This window comes from Salvia splendens, unplaced genomic scaffold (assembly GCF_004379255.2).
Source record: "Salvia splendens isolate huo1 unplaced genomic scaffold, SspV2 ctg291, whole genome shotgun sequence".
Taxonomy (NCBI): domain Eukaryota; kingdom Viridiplantae; phylum Streptophyta; class Magnoliopsida; order Lamiales; family Lamiaceae; genus Salvia; species Salvia splendens.
The window spans coordinates 109,996-133,494 of record NW_024598931.1 but is presented as its reverse complement, the minus strand read 5'-3'; the positions used below and the strand labels follow the sequence as shown (position 1 = coordinate 133,494).

The 23,499-nt window shown below is 37.3% G+C and overlaps 1 protein-coding gene and 1 pseudogene across 2 annotated transcripts; both read left to right on the top strand.

Annotated features, from left to right (window-relative positions):
• Nucleotides 1-1,137: 1,137 nt before the first annotated feature.
• LOC121789615 lies at nt 1,138-10,339 on the top strand (annotated as a pseudogene).
• An 8,807-nt stretch (nt 10,340-19,146) lies between these two features.
• Nucleotides 19,147-23,007, top strand: LOC121789612 (type I inositol polyphosphate 5-phosphatase 2-like). Of its 2 annotated transcripts, XM_042188034.1 has the most exons (11): nt 19,147-19,271; nt 19,360-19,420; nt 19,524-19,632; nt 19,717-19,809; nt 19,995-20,082; nt 20,219-20,323; nt 20,919-21,714; nt 21,888-22,072; nt 22,204-22,312; nt 22,428-22,573; nt 22,669-23,007. In XM_042188034.1, exons 2-11 carry the CDS (start codon nt 19,391-19,393, stop codon nt 22,877-22,879), a joined length of 1,872 nt encoding a protein of 623 aa, XP_042043968.1. In that variant the 5' UTR covers nt 19,147-19,271; nt 19,360-19,390; the 3' UTR covers nt 22,880-23,007. The 2 variants fall into 2 exon arrangements, with proteins under 2 accessions (XP_042043968.1, XP_042043967.1); XM_042188033.1 differs by lacking the exon at nt 19,147-19,271 and having other exon boundaries at nt 19,278-19,420.
• Nucleotides 23,008-23,499: the final 492 nt, after the last annotated feature.

Genomic DNA, 23,499 nt, shown 5'->3' with positions numbered 1-23,499 from the left:
TCTAAATCTTCAATTGGTTAATAATTTCATTAGTTTCTCCATTCCAGGAAGTCAGGCAGTGAAGACTGAGGGTAGAATTGTCCTCCAGGAAGAATGAGGGTAGAATTGCTCGAATTTTGTAGGAAAGCACTATTTGATGGAACTGATTGTGTGATTGTTGCATATGATATGATATTTGGATATGTATGTTATGGTTTGGTGCTCAAATTCATGTTATTTATTTTAATGTTGGTGTATTATTATAATATACGGTAGGATATTTGACCCAACATTTTTAAGGTTATTGAAAAATCTTAATTGAAGATTAGTAGATTACATACACAAATGAAAGCTTTAAAAAAAGAAAGAAAAGATATACTACTAATGAATAACTAAATAGAGTATTAATTATATTTTGTAAATATAATTAAAGTTCAAATTGAAAATTCAAAACAATTTTTCGATTGAAAATTCACCGAAAACGCCCGATCGGGCGAAATTAGAAGATGGAATCGCCCGACCGGGCGAACTCTCTGGACTCTGCCTGCCTACAAGTTAGAGACGCATGAGCATTAATTATTTCAAACACAGTTATTTTTTATTACTCACAAAAATGAAAAACACATAAAAAAAATCACCACTCTTCACCATCAAATTAGCGAATTGTATTTTATTGTCGAAGCTTTCTCATGTAACAATGGAGAATACAACTAAAAAGATATTGAATCTTTTTTAAAAATTAAATATTGACTTATTGACTGTTTGAAGCTTAGATTAGTCATCAGGAAGAATTGATATTGACTGTTTTTTTAGAGTGATAATTGTATTAAATATCTAATTATTCTTTTATTATAATGATAAGTTGGATAAATTATAAATTAACTAACGGTATTTAAAATATTTAACGGAATGTATTAATTTAAAACACTAATGTAACTTTTTGTATGAAATATGTAAACTTAATACTTTTTGTACTAAATTGAAACAAAAGTAAAACATTTTGTATGAAAAATGTAATTAGCCCTTATATGGTGATATCCTGTGGAACTAAAACTTGACATTTGCTGTAAAAGTAATAATATATAAGAATTTATATCCAGGAACCGGTGCACTGCAGTGTGACAGTGGGTGTTTCCCACTTTATTCTGGGTTATAGTCATGTACTACCCTTTTCAAGGTAGGCATGCTCAAGCAGAGTATGGAGGAGGTTACGCTGAAGAAGATCCAGAAATGGCGCTATACAGGAGAAGTCTATGGCCAGCAATTGGAGAGCCTGTGATATTAAGATGCCAGCCATATAAAATTCCTCTGACTGAACTTCTTTTGCCACATAAGATATTACCAGTTGAGTTTTTCAGATTATGGCCCAGTTTGCCTGCTATAGTGGAGTGCACCGGCACGTATACGTACGAAGGAAGTGGTTTCAAGGCGACTGCTGCACAACAGTATGGGGAGTCTCCTTTCCTCAGTGGCTTGAAATCTATGTTGTCTAAGCCTTTCCATAAAGTTTGCTCGCATATCATCCAGACAGTTGCTGGATTCCAGGTACTCAAAACTATATAGATAGATAGATAGATAGATGGATCTTATTTATAGTGAATGAGATGTTGATTTGTTAAACAACAGATGTGCTATGCTGCTAAAACATGGATAGGAGGGTTTGTGGGGATGATGATATTTGGTTCAAGTGAAGTGACCAGAAATGTGGACCTTGGTGATGAAACGACGACGATGGTGTGTAAGTTTGTGGTTAGAGCTTCGGATGCAAACATAGCAAAGGAGATGGGGTCGGACGTGCAGGAGTGGATGGACGACCTGACTGATGGTAGCATTGAGTACATGCCTGAGGAAGAAGTGAAGGAGGCTGCAGCAGAGAGGCTGAAAATGTCGATGGAACATATAGCGCTGTTGAAGGCAGCACGGCCGCGTAAAATGAGTGATCATGAGCAACAACAAGAGCGAGTATATGAGGATGGAAAGGAGACCACCTTATTTAAGTTGAGCGCAGAAGAGGTCGAACATCGAGCTCTTCAAGCCGCCGTCTTGCAAGAGTGGCATCACCTATGTAAAGATAGGAGTACCAAACTTTGGCCTCCAAGTATAATTTTAGCTTTAGAAAAAGTGTTTCAAATTTAGCAAGGGAAATTAGAAAACTTAGTTGTAGTTCTGGGAATTCCAGCTTATTTTTATCATATGAAATGGAAATTATAATTTCCAACTCATAAAAACATCGTTATTTGAAATAGAAGCTAAAATATATCAACCCCAATTTTTAACATTTTTTTTAAAAGTCACTAAACTAACTACATTTCTCTTAAAAGCACCTAATTATGTGAAGTTTTATTTACGTCTCATTTGACATAATTTCTTCTATTAATCAATAAATGGAATAAAAGTACAAACAATACACGAGGAATAAGAGTAACCACAATTGTTAGGTGCGGCTAGCTTGGGCGCTCCATAGTGGCGGAGGTGTCCGCCCACGGGGCGGACGACGATTTGGGGCGGGGTGCGGCGGACGACGGATAGGCGCGCGGGGGGGGGGGGGGGGGCGAGGACGCGGCTGCTCCCCTGACCGCCGCGGCTATAGCCGCGCCTCCCATAGCGAGCGACGCGGCTGCTGTGTATTTCAACGATTTTTGTTTTTGTTTTTAATTTACGAGTAAGCCGATTCCGACACCGAGTAGACGGTGGCAGAGTTTTTTAGTTGTATTATAGTTTAATTATTCGTTGTATAATTTTACCCGTTTGTAATACAACGAATATTTGGTCCCAATTACCTCGTTTTCTTATTATTACACTGCGATGATTTTAATTATACCTGATTAAAATTAAAACATTTTAAAATGAAAATTGATTATAAATTATGGCTATTGGAAGTGTCCACCATAGTGGGCGGAAACAAAATTTTGAGCTTTGAACAAAACTGGGGCGGGGCTATTGGGGCGTCCGCCCTTATCGTGGACACCCTAACATGACAACTAGCCAAGGCTAGCGAGCCGAGGAGGAAGGAGTACACTACAAAAGGACTTGGGTTTTATCAAATTGGCAGCCAAAGCACAAGCTAGCCGTAAATTCAACTTGAGAGGTCCAAAATATAAAAACGAAAATAAAAAATATTATACGAAAAACAGTTCGCTGACTGAAGAACCCTTTTGAATCAACCAAAATTAGCAGATCTCGTTTCTCATCTCAGTCGATCGGAGCTCCGGCGAGATCTCAGCCCTGCCGCTGGCGGCTTCCGCGATTTACTTCCTTAATCTTCGCGGCGATGTTCTCATCAATCGACTCTACCCGTGACGACGTCGGGTCAGTCCTCCCCTTCAATTTCCTCACTTTCTCTCCCTATATATTTCTAATTGAGATGGTTCTGTTGCTATGCTATTATCTCGAGATTTGACTAGAAATATATTGTTGAATTTGCGGGCTTTCTTGCCTTTCTTTGCTAGCGGGAGGTAAAGTTGAAAGTGTGAGGTGAGATGGGGAAGGGTATGGTGAAAAGCAGTAACTGAGCTTTGTTGCGCCTCATTGTGTGGTTAATGTTGCGTGTTGAAGAAATGGGATTTGAATCTGATTCTGAGGTAGAAATGGTAAAAACATATGGAACTTGGTGCTTTAAGGGTTTTTTCAGCTCTTGGATTATTGGAGATGCATTTGAAATTAGTAGGTGATAGTCCTGTGTGAAGATGAATGCTCTGTTGCGAATTATAAAACCAACAGTTGTATATATCCCTTTTTATAGGTCACAAACGATTAAAATTTTTATTGCTTTTTTGAACTCTTTACGATTGTAGAAACGATAACATTATTCTGCCCTTAAGGTAGCCATCAGCATCTGAATCCGCCTTCAATTCTGTTGAAAGAGCTAATATGAAATAACCTATGGATCCATTCTGCTAATGATGGTTTTGCATCGTGCTATATTTATGATGTTGTGCCTGTCAATGGAAGATTAAGTATTTGCCTCTGACAGTGAGCTTTAAAGACCTGTCTTTTCTGTGTTTGAAGTGGTCAAGAAGACTGAGGCTATTCAAATCTTGAGTTCCTGACATTTGTTTGATTTTTAAAGTCTAAATAGCACTTGTTGAATTGCTTCTGCAGAAATAACAATTTCCAAATGGTGTATAATCTGGTATGGTTTGTTAACAGGTGTATACACTATAGAGATTCTTAGGTAGTGATCAAGGTAGCACGACTTGTACAACCAAAGGCTACTTACACAGACAATAGAAGAGTCCTGGACATGATTAGAAAACAGAATTTTAGAATGCAGTCGAAGTAAACAAATATCAACCAAAAAAAGAAGGATGTCTGTAATACCAAAGTTGTGTATAACCCTTACTCATGTACAATCCACTCTGTCCAGCTCCAGCTCAATACTTCCATTATCTTTTGTTGAATTAACAGATATGTTTACAATTAATTGGTTTTTTATTAAAAATTTGTGCTTTTTTTATCCCGAAGCTACCCATAGAAAAATTAAGTAAGAAAGACCAGCCAACTAACCACGACCACTTGAAATTATCGGGATTTCATGCGTACCTGACGTAATATATTATCCACCTCTGCAGTTAATGAAGTTTAAATTAAAGACGGTTTCTCAATACAAATTTGTATTGATTTGCCACTGGCAAGTAATTCTCTTCATCACCTTCCTTGATTTCTGCTGTGATATCAGTATTGTGATTTTGGTTCTGGGTTCCTACTCAAACATAGAGCTGTGAATCTTATATGAAACTTAATTGTGCTGTTTATTTGGAAAATCACAGCTTTCATTTCTTAAATGTTAAAACTGTCTCATTTGTTTTCTGGTGCTCTGTTAATTGATCTGAGATGTTATAATTGCATTTACCTCAAAATGTATACATATATACACTATTAACTTAAACTGAATATGAATAACAATTTTTCTGCTTGAACTTATCAGAGGCAACCTGGTGGATGCTTTTCGAGTGCATATCATGCAAACAAAGGAACTTGGCACTTGTCCTGTTCGGCAGATTGGGGGATGCTCATTCTTTTACATGAGAATTAGCAATGTCTATATTGTGATTGTCGTAAGCAGCAACGCAAATGTTGCGTTGTGCATTCAAGTTTGTCGTTGAGGTATCTTATGGTTAAGACCATGTTTTTATTTTTGCATCATATACTATCTAGCTTGGGATCCTTCTCTGGCGATCTTTGTGTGCTTGGAACATCTTGTAGTTGGAGAATTTATTTAATACATATGGTCAATAGTTCCAACTGTCTCAGTTTTTGAGTTGGCCATCTCCCTTGTCTATTAGTCCTTTACAATAGATATTTGTACAATTGTACTTTGAAGTCATTATGATCGTTGAAGCCTCAAAAAACCATTCGGGGTTTTAAACAAACAAGCGGTTAGGGGAGCTTATATTCTTTTGCATAATTTTCTTTTAGTTTGCTTGACGATGTTATCTTCTTCCTGTGCAGGCTGTCCACTTTATTTAAATCATATTTTGGGGGATCTTTTGATGAGGATGCCATTCGCAACAACTTCGTTCTTATATATGAATTGTTAGATGGTATGTCTACTGAATATTTTCTTATTACCCTCTTCTGAAGAAGACATTTCTTACTATAAAACTAATTCCTTTACTGAAATTATAATTAAGGATATGTTTGGCGTAGGAGAATCTGCGACGGTTCTTTTTTTTATGGAAACTCTTTGATGTGGCTTATGTTAGCCCATTGTTTATTTTTCCATGCGAAATTTTAATTCCTAGAGAGCCTCTATGTGAATTGTTCTCTTTATTTATGATCGTTTTGCATAAAAATGTTGATGCTAATCAAATCACTGAATTCTCTTTATTAGCCTAAGTTACGGTACAAAATGAGCAATACATGTCTTCAGTTGTTTCTTGGAAATTGTGGACAAACATGCTCTATCCTTCCATAACTTCTTAGTGAATAAAAACAGTGATGAAGAGTATATAACATCTTTGTGGTCCCAAACTGGCTATATGGATGGATAATATTCTGATATTTTGCATTTCAATTGCAGAAATTATGGATTTTGGGTATCCTCAAAACCCTTTCTCCCGAAATCTTGAAGCTTTATATAACTCAGGAAGCGTGCGCTCTCCCTTTTTCTTCCAAGGTCAGGTTATTCAAGAATCACGATTATTTTAGGGATGTGTTTGAGTTTTCTAAGTTGTAGCATTGAAGAGTTATCTGACGGATAATGTTTGTTTAATATTATTATGAGTGTGTGATCCTGACCTTTACCTTGTGTGCATACCTAGCAGACTGCTGATAAACCAGTTCCAAATGCAACTTTACAAGTTACTGGTGCTGTTGGGTGGCGCAGGGAGGGCCTTGTATATAAGAAAAATGAGGTGGGGTGTTCAGATTGAGATTACTGTTGCAGTTTTGCTTTTGCTATTCATGTGGCCTCAAATAAACTTTCTTTGCAGGTGTTTCTTGATATTGTGGAAAGTGTCAATCTTCTCATGTCTTCAAAAGGTAATTGTCTGTTTATTGCCTAATAGTTGCCTTATGCATTTTTATTCTCGTTTGCTTGCAACCATTTGCATAGTGGTGTACTTTATTCTTTGATGCATCTTTTTTATTATACCCATTTGCCATATGGCCTTTGTAGGCAGTGTTCTACGCTGTGATGTAACAGGGAAGATTCTTATGAAATGCTTCCTTTCCGGGATGCCTGATTTGAAGTTGGGATTAAATGATAAATTGGACTTGAGAAAGAATCACAGCTCAAATCCCGTCCTGCTAAGAGGTAGGTCACATTATCTGTTACTTCCACCACATTACAACTGTTAAGCTGGAAGCAGGACAAATGCAAATTGTAGAGTGACATGTTAATTGAAGCATGTGGATGTATCTTTTATTTTATTTACTTATATGTGAACACGGACTCGTAACCAACTCTAACTCTAAGTCTCTAAGAGATAAAAACTATATCTAATCAACTACTAATGCTAAACTCCCTAGTCCCTACTCAAACAAATAACCAATAAGGAGTAAGTAACTAAAGATAATGAAGGGAATGTGGGGACGATCTCTATCAGTTCCTGAATGTCTACTCCTTTCAGAGTTCAAACTTAGGTAATTCTGGTATTAGATGTTCCCAAAAGTGGTGTGATTTAAAATTCACAATACAGTTCAGCATAATGAACTTAGTTCATGTTAGAGTTGCAGAATGACTCAGTTTCTGATTCATGTGACGAAGTAATAAAAAGATGCTGCACGCAGGAAGTGCAGTCAATACATTGAATTTGTGACACCCAAACATTTCTTGTTTCAAAGCATGAAACCAAATTTGAAACAGTACCGAATCATACTCAATAATAGAGGGCTCTGACAAAAGTATTTGACCTCATTCCTTTAAACGAAGGTTATTCCAGCTTAAATTAATTGAGAAGCATAGCTTCTTGGGGTGAGATATCCTATATTGTGATACTGTATAAAGATTACATGGGTGGTTTGTGGGCTTGCATTCTAGCCAATAACTGATCCAGTAAGTATGTTATAGTGTCATATTCATGAGTGCTGTACTACTTACTACATTATTTGAATGTTACAACTAATTATTACATTGTCGCAGTTATCTTATTCTTGCTTTCTCAACTTATTCAGCTTCTACATTTTAAACATATTACTAGGTGCTGCAATTTTCTTACGGCTCTTTACTGTTAATTTTTATCTACTTTATCATTATTATCCTGTGCAGTGATAGTATGTTTCTCTTGGTAACCTCATTTTTTTAAATTTCGGTCTGCAGTGGAAAAACTATCCAGTAAGTATGTTATAAGTGTCATATTCATGAGTGCTGTTACTACTTACTACATTATTTGAATGTTACAACTAATTATCTACTTTATCATTATTATCCTGTGCAGTGATAGTATGTTTCTCTTGGTAACCTCATTTTTTTAAATTTCGGTCTGCAGTGGAAAAACTATTGAGCTTGATGATGTCACTTCCATCAATGTGTGAACCTTACAAGATTCAATTCTGAGAAGACTGTTAGTTTTGTTCCTCCTGATGGTGAATTCGAATTAATGAAGTATGCCTATCTTTAAATTTTAAATTTCCTTCAAAGATATCTGGAGTTCATATTAGTTCAAGATAAAGCATGAGTTTTATTCATGGTACAGTTGATATTATTGTATGCACGTCTTTATATCTAACCACTTGTGCACAATCAGCTTTATGAAATATCTTATGTAGATCAGATAGATCATTTGGGTAAGCTTAGATCTACATCATTCCTTTCTTATTGGTGATACTGGCCCTAAGTAGGAAAAATCCTGACTAATAAAATTCCCCGTGTATCTCCAAAAATCATCTAGAAGCATCAATTTCTAAAATTCGTCTTGAGTGTTCAGAATCTCTTCCTTGTTGGCTATGGTTGACTTAAACTTTATTTTGTTTAGCTTTGAGAATGATATTCAATGGGAGATGTAGGGCTGATTCCCTCTAGAACAGTTTATTCAAGTTACCACCAATTAATATTTATTTTTGTTTTCATGGTTCAATATTTTAATCCAGCCTTTAACAAGTGGAGTTTCCCTTGATTTTTCTAGCTTTCTTATATGTATAAATGCCTTTGCCCACAGGTATCGTATTACTGAGGGAGTTAATCTTCCATTTCGGGTTTTGCCAACTATCAAGGAACTGGGTCGAACACGTATGGAAGTTAATGTAAAGGTTGGTGAATCGTGATACAAAATTGATTTCAAATCACTGTTAATATTAACCACAATTTGAAAACACCTATGTTTATTTATTTTTTTATTTTAGGTGAAGAGTGTCTTTGGGGCCAAAATGTTTGCTCTTGGAGTGTTATTAAGATTCCAGTTCCCAAACAAACAGCAAAAACAAGTTTTCAGGTGACATCAGGGAAGGCAAAGTACAGTCCTTCTATTGATTGTTTGGTCTGGAAGTAAGTTGTTTCTTGTCTTTGTGTCATCTTGAGAGCACCAGAGTTTTATATTTGCTTAGGAATCACGTTTCTCCCCCCAACCCATCATCAATCCCCCACCCCCCCTCCTCATTCCATTCCATCCCATCATACGTTCTCCCCTTAGTGAAAGCTGTCTGCTGAGTTTATTCTTATATAGTACTCCATCAGGAGTAACATTATTCATTCTGACAGCATAGAAAGTTTTGTAATATGCTTTTTTTCATGTTACTACTATTTGTTAAGCTTGATCATGGATGAACTGTGCTCTTTTCAGGATAAGAAAATTTCCAGGGCAAACTGAGCCAACATTGAGTGCTGAAGTAGAGCTGATATCCACAATAACTGAAAAGAAGTCCTGGACACGGCCTCCCATTCAGATGGAATTTCAGGTGCACATCTCCTAGTAGCTAATTCTTAGCTATGCATGCTTATCAATGATCAGATCAAAGAAGTTTTGCATGATATCATGCAGTTGAAAACAGAACTCATTTAACTGTTATACTTTTGATAAATAATTAGAAGTAGGTTAAGTAACCAATTAGGTTTATGATGAAACCTAAATCAATGACTGATCCCCAAGAGACACTATCTTGCATCTGCCCGTTTTCCTATTAGACCTAAGGTAATACTCACTTAGACTAGAAAACCACTAGGGATTAAGAACATAAATCTAGTAGCCGAAACAAGTTGTCCAAATAAGAGAATATCCACGCCCAGACCGATAAACTATTCATATCAAAAGGGTTCACCTTATCAATATCTCAAAATGGCCCATTTGGTACCTAAAAGGGTACTGAAATAGGACCGAACCTCTCGTTGGGCACTTCTTCCCCACTTCCTTACCGGGAGAGCAATCTTTTCTTATGGCCTTCACCTCCCGCCCGGCCCGGAAATAGAGAACCTAGTCCCATTCATTTCTGCAAGTAGGGAGGGGATCCTATTGTCAACTTTAAACTAGAGTGTTATTTGCTCAAATCTTCATAGTTGGTTTGGTGGTTTATGAAGATAGTGAGAGTTCACAATCATGCTTAAGTACAGTTATGAGTTTAGCCGGCCTGTACAAGAAAAGGGAAGGAAGACACTTTATTGCTCACGAGCCCTGTTCTTAAATCATGGAGGCTTTCCGTTTCTATTCCACCTAGATGATTTTTATATAATGTAGATTTTTAGTAGTTTCACATGTCTTACAAATCAACCATATACGTGGCAGGTTCCTATGTTCACAGCATCTGGATTGCGTGTTCGTTTCCTGAAGGTAGTTGCCAGTCTCCATAGGATATGAACTAATCAAATTTAGGACTGCTATAACTTTACTACACACTTGTCTGCAGGTATGGGAGAAGAGTGGCTACAACACCGTGGAATGGGTTCGTTACATTACAAAAGCTGGTTCATATGAAGTTAGGTGCTAAACCATGGTCCAATATGTATTTGCTAAGGGTTATTCAGTGAAACAAGAAAATACAAAGGTAGTTCGAGTTGAGTCTATGTTTGTATACAGCGGCTGACTGTACAGATACAGACACACACTTGTTCAATTGAATTTTGTTTGCACAACTTTCTTGTATAGTGTAGGCCACATAATTAGTTGCGATTGCATTCGTGTGATGATTGAAACTGTAGGAGCTCTGTTTTTATTATCTCTGGTTTTCATTGTGCTTTCTGTATTGTGGATTTTCATTTTTTACTAATATAATTAGTTGCGATTGCATTCGTGTGATGATCGATAATGGTTTTTTTTTTTGATAATGATTTCTTATTAATAGCAGTGAAAGATTGATATAATATAGAAGGGGGTTCTCCATATTGGACATGTAGCACCCCGGATCCAATGTAAATATATTTATTGATTTATTTTGTAAATTACGTGAAACACACTTATAAATTTTGGCATCAAAACAATATACTCCCTTCCTTCTAAGTTATTAGAATGTATTTTATTTTGGATTGTCGCACATAAACTATAGTAGTAATCAGTTAATTACCGATTCTAACAATGGGTTCAGAATATATGTTGGAAAGCGAGTAAGTGAAGCAAGTTTTATTGTTGCGTTCAACAATGAAGGCCGACAAAAACTCTAAACTTTCAATAAAAGAATTGTAAGTAGTATAATACTAGTATTTGACGAAATGTAACATCATATGAATTTGGAGGTCCACCACTTAGAGATGATACATCTCACTCCTATCCTATGTATAGTGCTCACATTAGTAGGTAGTATCATCTTACTCCACATGGCTTCAATGATTTAAATATATGGTATGCACTACTTCCACTTCACCATATCTTACCTCTTAATTATCTGCAGATATTCCACCTCACCCGCCACAATGTTTTTTCATACTACTTATAAATACACTAGTGTTTGTTTTGATGTCAACCACACGCAATGTTTATGTATCCATCATCCATTATTCTACTTAATTATGACTCATTCATGTGACTGAAATATCATGGGATGCATTAATGTGCAGCTATATGGTTACTTAATTTCCCAAAAATATGATCATTTTGACGTCAATTCAATTTTGAAAATAATAGTAACAATAATATTCAATATTGGTGATGATAATAATAATAATAAATTAGTTTATTTAGATTTTATTCGACTGCTACAGTGAAGGGTTATTTATTCTTGCTGCATCTAAATGCTTAATCTATTGCCTTCACTCATTGACATCCATCTTTTTCACCTAAATGCTTCACTTCATTAATTTTTCCTCTCCACTGTTATTTATATTTTTAAAATTTGTGCTGAACTAAACATTTATTCATGGATGAAGGGAGAGGGTAGTATTTTTCATGAAGTTTTTCAATATCACATGTATTTTTGAATTTTTATTAAATATCCTAAAACAAAATAGTAGTACAATTAGTTAGTTCAAAAATTGAGTAATGATGAGTATTATCTGGGTCGAGTCAGTCATGAGTCGGATATAGACTAAGCTTTTTACGAGGTTGGATCTAATTAAAGTTGAAGTTTTGGCTAAAGTGTATTTAACTTGTAACAAAAATAAGTGTAGATATCATTTTGTTGAGGGACATAGCAGAAAATAAAGTGTCTTATATTTTATATAAATATAAGTTAGGTTACGGTCCCTAGACATATTCGATATCTTTGTATTCTCTTCATAATCATTACTATAAAGCAATTTCGCCATTTAAATATTTAATATGGATTAAGGTACGCTTTCACTTTATAGTTCATGATGCTCGTTCTTTATTTTTTTGTTTTAATTATCATAGAGAGTTTTTAACTAATTGTTCATTCAACTCCGACAACACGGTCCCCGGGCCGAAAAGACTAAATCTTATAATTTTCGTAGTTATAGTTAACTAAGTTAATTAATTAATGGGACAAGACTCCAAAACATGATTTGAAATAAAGAACGTGAAATGTCGATCCAACTTGTATTCCAATCTTGTATTTTTTTCAACTAGACTGAATTATCTACCGACCTACCTATAACAATGCACGTAATTATATGTTCCTCCCTAACCAAATATTTTATTAGACTAGCTTTTGGTAATATTAATCATAGGAATAGTACTATATAAAATGGGCGTGTGGGGTGTGGGGCACCAGCTATTCTAGTTCACACAAATAAATATAGGAGTATTCAATAAAATCAAAATAGTATACTATTCTATGCTTTGAGATCTCTATCCCTCCAGCTGTATGAATTTTCTCATCTACAGTTTCTCATTTGTCTAAATTCAACAACTATTATTTATATAGGGATCTATTTTGGTTAGTGAAAAAATTTGTTCGTTGCTTGAAAATAAGATTTTGATTAACATACTTAAGAGTCAAATTAAATTAATAGTGCTGAAATGAAGATGAAGCCTCTCATCGACAACATTAGTTTTCTATATATCTTAATAGTGATTTAACCAAAAATATTTTACTTGTAGATTAGAGTTTAAAGTATGCTACATTTTTATAAAGAAACAAACTGTGTTTTGATTGCAAGTTTTGGTGATATATTGTGCAATAAACGACAAACTATAAATAATGTGGTCAAAATCAACTTGTGTACAAGAGGCATTTCGTCCTCAAATATTGTTGAATGAATTTATGATGCAGTTGAATGGCCAGTAATTATAACCTTTAATGCTTAATTAAAAATTAATTATCAAAACTGTAGCTCATTGGGTACGTACACACCAAAGAAAAGTCAGACACAAATATCGTCACCTACAACTCTATTAAATTGTTATTGGTCTTCATATTATCGTTGTACTACTATAATTAGGAATTTTACAAAAAAAAACTAAGTTACATTGTAGTAGTACTACAGTTTAATAGGAGTACTTATGATTTACTTCCCTGTTTTTTCTTTCCTTATGGTTTGTTATTTTTGACTTATAAATACAAAGTTTTTTTTTCTCAATTTGTGAATCACGCGTAAATTAAAATTTGAAAATTAATTTATTATCATAGTAACACCTTTTGAATTCATGTGATATTATAAATTATTAAATTTGATAAATGGTTTATATTTAGAGGTGAAGATCCCCTTTAAACGTAATTAATTGTTCATAGAAGACCATAAACTAAATGTTTTGAAATCGGATCATACCAGTCAGTTCAACCAATTCACGGTGTAAAATCAAAATCGATAGTTCAAATACCAAAGCTTTGTTAACCCAATACACCAGTTTCGACTCTACAAATGTGAATAGGTGGTTCTAGCTCGAAATCAGGTTCGTAAACATCTCTATTTGTGTGTCAGATAGTGAATGGACTTGAATTTTTTTTTTCAGGTCTCGAATAGTTAGCTCAAAATTGCCACAAAACAATAGAATCCGAATAGCATTTAACTAAAACATCATAGTAAACTATGATGAAATTAAAATAAAATTATTCAGACTTCATCTATGATATGCTACTGTTAGTTAATGAGCATCAAGAGTTCCAAGATAAGCTCAAGAGTTCCAATGATAGAACATTAATAATGTCTAGTTCCAATAGTAGTCTTGTTCCAATGCACATTTATTGTTGTATCTCAAGAGTCCCCAACACCCCTATAAATACATGGGTGTTGGGTATCATATTAAATGAATCATACAACAATCTTCTCTACAATTATCTTTTCTAACATGGTATCACGAGCGAGATTTCGATCCTAGTTTTTTTTTTAGAACTCAGAGATGCTCTCATCATCGTTCCATACCCCCTCAACCCCTTGACTAAACCAAGGCAAAAATCAGCCCCTACCACCACACATTCCCAAGCCTGAAAAAAAAAAAACAACCAAGACCAAGTGAGTAACATTCAAACCAAATACAAAATGTCCAAACAAGTTGAATCAGTATCAGTGGGATTCAAGTTGGACGGGAAAAACTTCCCTGTCTGGTCCCGCCTCATGCGGATAATCATCGGTAGCCGAGAAAAACTCGAACACCTCGAGGGAGATCAGGAACCTCCCAAAACCACCGACCCAGAGTTCAAGCAATGGCAGGCTTCCGACTTCACCGTGTTCACATGGCTCATCCAAAACATGGAGCCAAAACTCGTTCTACAATTCGCTCAACACCAAACTGCCAAAGCGTTATGGCGGAGCCTCAACACAACATTCGGGGTCAGAACCGACCCCGTCCAAGTCTACGATCTCGAGATCAGAACCAACCAACTCAAACAAGGGAACGAGTCCCTGGAACAATATTGGGGCGACCTCCAACAATTGTGGGTCGAAACTGACGCCCGAAAGCCCTGCCCCTACACATGCTGCGAGAAGGGAATCAATACATACAGAAAAGAGACAGAAATCAAAAGGTTGTACCAATTTCTATCCGGTTTGGATGACAAATACGATGCTCTCCGACGAGAGCTCCTAAAACATAGCCCCGAGCCCTCGGCAGAAGAAGCTTTTGGAATCGTCAAACAAGAAGAAACACGTACTGGAATTTGGAAGCCCTCACCCCAAACCCTTGATTCGGGAATCGGAGCGGGTTTCGGGAGCCGAACAGGCGGACCACCGGCACCGCGCCGGAGCTACACCAGACCGCCACCGCCTCCGAGAGATCGAGGCCAGCCACCTGATTCCTTCTCCAATCGACCTCGGGTGGACAAATCCAAGTTGTTTTGCAGTCACTGCGGAAAGACGAAACATACAAAGGAGACGTGTTTCGAGGTGGTCGACTATCCGGAGTGGTGGGAGGACGGCCACAAAACCAACCGGAACCAGGTCGCAAAAGGAAGGTCTGCAATTGGGAGAGACGACGGGGGAGAACGATTTGCCGCCCCGATGGGCAGCCAAGCGGCCACCAGCACCGAGGGCGACGGCGGCAGACCGACGCGAACTCCCTCCAGCAGCGGCGGACCGGCGACGGCTGGCGGTGAAATATCATAATGCCCCCGGAATTTTGTGTAAAAATCGTTTTTCAGCCTTAGCCGATGAGTCTGAAATTTCTACTGCATGCAATATCAAAAAGGGAAGTGTAGATAATGATAGGGGTTGGATATTCGACTGTGGGGCAACCGATACTATGACCTATGACAGGTCAGACTTTGGTGAATTATTTAGGGCAAAACGAACATATGTTGAAACTGCGGGTGGTGATTTTGCCCCGGTCGAGGGGGCTGGCACTGTTCAAATATCCCCTACACTGAAAATATCAAATTGTCTTTACGTGCCGTCACTTTCCCAAAAATTAATGTCTATTAGTCATGTAACACGAGAACTCAATTGCACTCTTCTGATGCATCCTAAATTTTGTTTTCTTCAGGATATCCGGACGGGGACGATTATTGGGCGTGGCACTGAACGCCGCGGGTTATACTATGTGGACGAGATAGCTCAAATTGGCAGAGCAATGTTGGCTCATGGATCTTCAGAACGGGAAACATGGTTATGGCATAGGCGGTTAGGGCATCCGTCCTCTAGTTATTTAAAACTTCTATTTCCGCATCTTGTGAAAAACTCTGTTTTTGAGTGTGAAACCTGTGTTTTGGCTAAAAGCCACAGACAATCTTTTAAAATCAGCAACACTAGAGTTGACTCAGTTTTTTCTTTGATACATTCGGATGTGTGGGGTCCTTGTCCAATTTCAGGGGGGAACGGTTTGAAATACTTTGTCTCATTCATTGATGATTGCACTCGCATGACATGGGTGTATTTTTTGAAAAACAAATCTGATGTCTTCTCTAAATTTTCTGAATTTTATGCCATGATCCTCACTCAGTTTCAAACAAAAATAAAAACCCTTCGATCAGATAATGGGGGGGAGTTTGTCAACACAAAAATGAAAAATTTTTGCATTGAGAAAGGTCTGATTCACCAAACTTCTTGTGCCTACACGCCTGAACAAAATGGGGTAGCTGAACGCAAAAACCGAATTATTCTAGAAATGACTAGGGCACTTCTTTTTTATTCAAAGGTCCCAAAATATTTTTGGCCCGAAGCAATTGCTACGTCAGTATACCTCATAAATCGTCTCCCTACTAGAATCCTTAATCTCAAAACCCCACTTCAAATTTTATCTACCTTAACCAGTGTCCCTCTAGCCTTATCTCTTGAACCTCGAATTTTTGGATGCTCCGTGTTTGTTCATGTCCCGAAACATGAGCGAACGAAATTAGCCCCTTGTGCGATTAAATGTGTTTTCATTGGGTATGGGATCAATCAGAAGGGATATAGATGCTACGACCCACAAAACCGACAGGTTTTCACCACGATGAACTGTAATTTCCTAGAAACAGAATTCTTTTACAACACCCAGCTTCCCAGTCAGGGGGAGAGGGAAATAAACAAGGTATCGAATGTTGACATGCTAAGCTGGATGCCTATGTCCCATGATCATAACCCCAATGAAGGTCAACCCGAGCCAACTACTTCTGTCGCCGAGCAGGTCTTAAACACAAATCAACCTGCGGAACAAATTGTCGCCCCAACATCTCCCCGACCGATATCCGAGGTAAATAATTCTATTGAGAACTCTGTTACTGTTACTACTGACAATATAGTTGCAGAAGATGAAGAGAGAGAGATCATTGACGAAGATACTGGACAGTATATTTTGCCACCTCGGAGTACTCGGGGAATTCCATCCAAAAGATATTCTCCGGAAAAGACCGGCGGAAGACAGTCAAGATATCCGGTGGGTAGTGTGGCAAAAGCAAACTTGACAAAACTGGCCAGAGCATTTGAGGCAGCCCTATATGGAGAAGAAGAAATCCCACAGACAGTAAGAGAAGCCCTGAAAATCAAACACTGGAGAGAAGCGATGATGGTCGAATTAAAAGCCTTGGAGAGAAACAAGACTTGGAAGAAATGTCAACTGCCAAAAGGAAAACGTACTGTTGGCTGCAGATGGGTCTTTACGATCAAACGAAGGTCAGACGGAACTATCGAGAGATACAAGGCCCGTCTTGTAGCTAAAGGATACACTCAGACCTATGGGGTGGACTACTCTGAAACATTCTCACCAGTGGCAAAAATGAATACAGTTCGAGTGTTGCTCTCTATTGCAGCAAACAAAGACTGGCCCTTACACCAGTTTGATGTGACTAATGCATTCTTACATGGTGAACTCAAGAAGGAAGTTTACATGGAAGCTCCGCCTGGTTTCGAGGATGACTTTGAAGATGGAGAAGTCTGCCAATTGAAGAAAACATTGTATGGGTTAAAACAGTCTCCGAGAGCTTGGTTCGGGAGATTTACAGAAGCTATGAAAAAGTACGACTATCACCAAAGTAATGCAGATCACACTTTATTCTTGAAGAAGAAAGGGGATAAAATCACGAGCTTAATAATCTATGTCGATGATATGATCATCACAGGGGACGATGTTGAAGAAATAGAGCAACTTAAGAAGAATTTGGCGACGGAATTCGAAATGAAGGATTTGGGGGCACTCAAGTATTTTCTGGGAGTTGAAGTCCTAAGATCAAAGGAAGGGATCTTTATCAATCAGAAGAAATACACTTTGGATCTTCTAGCAGAATCTGGCATGTTGGAATGTAGGCCTGCAGACACACCAATCGCCATAAACTATGGTCTCCAAATAACTGAGGGAGCCCAACTAGCCGACCGAGAGAGATATCAAAGGTTAGTAGGAAAATTAATCTACTTGTCACACACTAGACCAGATATCGCATATGCAGTAAGTGTGATAAGTCAGTTCATGCACCGACCTCAAGACGACCACCTTGAAGCAGCATTAAGAGTTGTCTGATACCTCAAAGGAACCTTTGATCATGGAATTATGTTCAAGAAGAATGGACATTTGGAGATTCATGGTTATACAGATGCCGACTGGGCTGGAAACCCAATAGATAGAAAATCCACTTTTGGGTACTTTACATTTGTTGGAGGAAACTTAGTCACTTGGAAGAGCAAGAAACAGAAGGTCGTATCGTTGTCAAGCGCAGAGGCGGAATTCAGAGGAATTCGAAATGGTTTGACAGAGTTGCTATGGCTTAGAGGATTGATGGAAGAATTGAGTTTTCTATCACAAAAACCATGTCGATTGTTTTGTGATAATAAAGCCGCGATCAGCATTGCAGAAAATCCAGTCCAACATGATCGAACAAAACATGTTGAAGTAGACAGACACTTCATCAAAGAGAAAATCGAGGCAGAGATTGTTGATTTCCCATTTGTTCGATCCAAAGATCAGCTTGCAGATATTTTGACAAAAGCAGTTGGAGCAAAAGTTTTCTCAGAAGCTCTTACCAAGTTAAGTATCGGAAATCCCGTTACTTAACTTGAGGGGGAGTGTTAGTTAATGAGCATCAAGAGTTCCAAGATAAGCTCAAGAGTTCCAATGATAGAACATTAATAATGTCTAGTTCCAATAGTAGTCTTGTTCCAATGCACATTTATTGTTGTATCTCAAGAGTCCCCAACACCCCTATAAATACATGGGTGTTGGGTATCATATTAAATGAATCATACAACAATCTTCTCTACAATTATCTTTTCTAACAGCTACTATATAAAAAGACATCAACAATGTTATCATGATTTTTACCACATAAACTAATATATAATCATAAATGATGACGCAAGAAACAGACAAATCTTGCATGGGCGCTGTAATCGGGTGGACTTATTACTCATAAACAAATGGGGATTATCACTGTAGATGTCAATGCTTTTAATTTAGTACTCCCAGTAGTCAGATTTCAAACTGACAACGACATTCCATTACTGATTCTTTTCTAATGGGGATCGGTGTTTCTTGAGTTTTTTCAATCGAAATAATGCCTTTTGATATTCAACTTGAAATAGACACCAGATATTTTGGTGCAATTTGTGGAAGTGGTTCCTCTTCAGCTTAACCATTACTTTATTGTTTTCCCTTTCTCATCTGTCATCACTCGTTTGGTACAAAGCTGTAAAAATCGAATCTTTCCTCAATTTCGCCTAATAAATGTGAGCGCAAATATATATATATATCTGAGAAGTGGTTGGATTTGTTGCAGTCTCTGTGGTTGTTCAATTTTTAGCAGGATCATGAAGACTAAAAGAGGAAAGCGGTCTGAGGTAAGAGATAATTACTTGGAGTTACACATTCAATGTGTTTGTAGAAATGTTTCAGAGAATGCGGTCGTTTGATGATGTACTTGTTTTTTTTTGTTTGCCTCAGCCGTTTTGGCCATCTATTATGATGAAAAAATGGCTGAATATCAAGCCGAAGGTTTATGATTTCAGTGAAGATGAAGTGGACACAGAGAGTGAACGCAGTGAAGATGATGGTATGGCTCATAAATCATGGTTCTTGCTTCCTCAATTTGTGAGCTTTGTTTTTTGTTTCTCACATGAATTCTGTTTTTGGGCAGTTTGCTCTTGTAAAGATGATAGTATTATGCTCGATGATCATTTCGATAGGACGAAGGGATTTCAATCTGCTTGCGCAACCAAAACTACAGGAGGTAGTTTATTAGTAATTCATTGTGTTGGATCTTGAAAATGCAGGGAAAGTTATCTTTTTCGAGTGTATAGCATTTGCTTGATCAAATACTATTGTTTCTGTAGCAAAGCTTTTCAATTTATGGAATGTGGTTATCTCAAAGAATATCCTGCCTTCTCTTGATGCTAAATGATTCTAACGATCCAGGTAAACCTTCAACAGCATTTTCGACGAAACACAGGAGAAGAAAATCAGAAACTCTGCGACTTCAGTACATAAACACAAAAGATGTGAGGTTTGGCTCAGTGAGAAATCATAAATTTCTAGCTTTGCATGTGGCTATTTCACTTTTCCATCTACTTCTCGGTTGTTCTTGGGATTTGTTATATTTGTTCGCTCTCTATGGTAAGAGTATGATTTCGTGTGTGCAGAGTAAATATAGGTACTTGGAATGTTGCTGGAAGGTTTCCAGATGATGACCTTGATATAGATGAATGGCTCTGTATGCAAGACCCAGCTGATATGTACATTTTCGGGTAAGCATAGCAGCAAAATTTGGAATATTGATAGCTCATCGTGAATCGTGTTCGTATAAGCTGCTAAAGAAACTAGTTAACTTAGTGCATCAATTGCGAACCATACTCTGTTTCAGGAAGAAAACTTGGTGCAAAGATTGAAATATCATTACAAAAAATATTCAAACAATACAATTCAACTAGTTAGCTAGTGCATCAAACTTAAATTTGTTCCCAAAGTAAAACCGTCCATGTTTGTTATTGCTCTCCATTTCCAGGCATGCATGCAATTCAACTGCGAAATTCTCTCATCTGAAGAAGATCTTCTCTGAGTATCTCTATTAATCTCACACCAATTTCACTCTGTGATTTGACCAAAATACTTGAGATGCAGCTTGATGTTTTAGCTTAGAGAAATTGGGTTTACACATACATAACTGAATTTATGAAGCTTTTCTTCTTTTTCATGAGGGAGTGTTTGTGTAGTTATTCTTTAAATCACTCAATAATCCTTGTTTCCTTTTATGGATCAAAATTTTGTGTTTACATGTGTCAATATCTAAATACTATAGGATAAGATTTTGTTATGATAATTCCTAATTATGAAGCATCACAGCTTCCAGGAAGTGGTTCCCTTGAGTGCGGGCAATGTGCTTGTTTCGGAAAGTAGAATGCCGATCTCAAAATGGGAGGCTATCATCCGCAGAACATTGAATAAGTCAGCAGAACCGGAAACCAAACTTAAAAGCTACAGCGCACCGCCCTCTCCTGTTTTCAGGACTTCCTGTGCTTCGGATACATTGGCTGATGAGGCAGTTATTCCTGCACTTGACTTATTCCCCGATAATTCTGGAGGCACCACTATGGACGGTGACTCGAAGGTCGACGGGAAGGACATCCAGGCAAAGAGAGTCTCTGATATTATCTGGAACAGCAGATTGGACTGGCCAGAGCAATCACTTGATGCTACTTCTCATCAAGCTTTATCGGCAAGGTCCTTACGAAGAGTGCTGAGCAGTTCAGCAAGAATAGGATGGACGAGTAATGGTCTCAACTCCAGCCCTCAAAATTTCCCACAGTTGAAGAGAATGCACCAAAGCTTCGGAAATCTACGGACAGTTCACATGGATCCACAAGAGGAGCTCGATGAAGTTGTGGATTATCTGTCGGAAGAGTTGGATGAAATTCCTGGAGAAGAAGAAGATTGTTTTATGGAAATGTCAGATTTCAGAAATGAAGATGCAATGTCAAGCACTCCAAAAAAATCGCAGTCAACGTATGTAAGGATTGTGAGTAAACAGATGGTCGGAATATATGTGTCAGTGTGGGTGAGGAGAAGGCTAAGGCGACACATAAACCACTTGAAGGTTTCCCCAGTCGGAGTTGGGCTTATGGGCTACATGGGAAACAAGGTTTGCTCATTCCTCTGGTTTTTTTAGTTTATTATCGCAAAACTAGCATGATGATTGATGCACCTTCATCTTTATTGTTGAACAACTCCATGGCCTAAATTTTGAAGATTACACCTCAATTATTGGTATATGGAGAGTTCTGACTTTAATGTTTTTCTCTTCGCCTCTCACAGGGTTCTGTTTCCATAAGTATGTCACTCTTCCATAGTCGTCTATGCTTTGTCTGCTCTCATCTAACCTCTGGTGAGAAGTATGGGGCCGAGCATAGGCGTAACTCTGATGTTCTTGAAATCATAAGGCGGACTCATTTCTCAACGCTCTTTGACATTGATCAGCCACAGACAATCCCATCTCACGAGTAAGAGCGCTATATGTTGTTAAGATAGAAAAAAATCTCGACTTTTCATACACTAAATGATCATTTCTTCTATTTTTTGTGCACATGTTTATATGAATTAGTGACTAAATACCCAATTTCTATATGAACAGCAAGATATTCTGGTTTGGAGATTTGAATTATCGGATCAATATGTCGGATTCAGAAGTGAGAAAGTTGGTCGAGAAGAAGCAGTGGGCTGTGCTTCTCAACCACGATCAGGTATGAGTCATTTAATATGGTTCCACTATCTCACTATTATTAGAGCTTGATGTTTCAAGTGGTTAAAAAATCAAACAATAAATGTAAATTAATCATAATTGTAATATGTTTGCAGTTGAGCAATGAACTCAGAAATGGACATGTGTTTGATGGATGGAAAGAGGGGATGATCAACTTTGCCCCAACTTACAAGTATGAGATCAACTCTGACAGATATGTTGGTCAAAACCCTAAAGGAGAAAAGAAGAGATCCCCGGCATGGTAAGTCATGCTTTCATCAAACCAAACATTTTTGAACCCATAAATCATAGTAATAAATATGTTAACAAGAGACTTCATTTATATATATGATGCAGGTGTGACCGTATCCTTTGGTTTGGTAAAGGCATTAAGCAGCTATGTTACAATCGATCGGAGATGAGGCTTTCGGATCATCGAGCTGTGAGCTCTTCGTTTGTAGTTGAAGTTGAGATATTTGATCAACGGAAGCTCAAAAAGGCAATCAACTATTCAAGTGCCGCGGTACATCCTGTGTTGTTCCTCAACCAACCTCGAGAATGTTTATAGCCTTGAGATTCATACATAGAGTTCATAGTTTTTGTGATGAGTTTCAGTGTCTGGTTTGCCTCTTCTTGAGCATCAATATTTTGTAATACAGTAAAAGACAACATATCAAATACCAATATTCTTGTACAGTTTGCGATTTTATTTTACAAATAGATCGTTAGAGATAGTGATAATTTCATTTCATTTCGTTTCGAACATCCTTCCCAAACTCAGTTTACGAGCAATAATAAAAGAATAAAGCTATGCGGCCACATTATGGTCAGCCATAAATTAATTAAATAACAAAAAAAATTGATTTTTTTCAAATTTTGATTTAATACTATTTGATTTTACTTTTATATCATCTTCGTTATAGGTTGCTCAACATGTTAGTGTTGCTCTTTCGTATTTTTTGCTCAACTTATTACTACTGTCATTTCTTGATTGTTGCTCAACGTATATAGTAATTCGTGATATTAATGTGTTTTACGTAATGGAATTCAAAGATAAGTATCAACTCATAAGTCCATTCACACACATATAAGTTTATATCGGTAATTCTAATTTTTTTATACATGTAAATAGACTAAATCAACTCTTTATGGCCGACCACATTATGGCCATTTAGCATCACTCATAAT

What these genes read in the sequence shown, in the direction of transcription:
- LOC121789612 (XM_042188034.1), top strand. Translation starts at nt 19,391, where the DNA reads ATGAAGACTAAAAGAGGAAAGCGGTCTGAG. An exon ending in AAAGAGGAAAGCGGTCTGAG is followed by an intron (nt 19,421 to 19,523) that starts GTAAGAGATAAT and finishes TGTTTGCCTCAG; the next exon opens with CCGTTTTGGCCATCTATTAT. An exon ending in AAGAAGAGATCCCCGGCATG is followed by an intron (nt 22,574 to 22,668) that starts GTAAGTCATGCT and finishes TATATGATGCAG; the next exon opens with GTGTGACCGTATCCTTTGGT.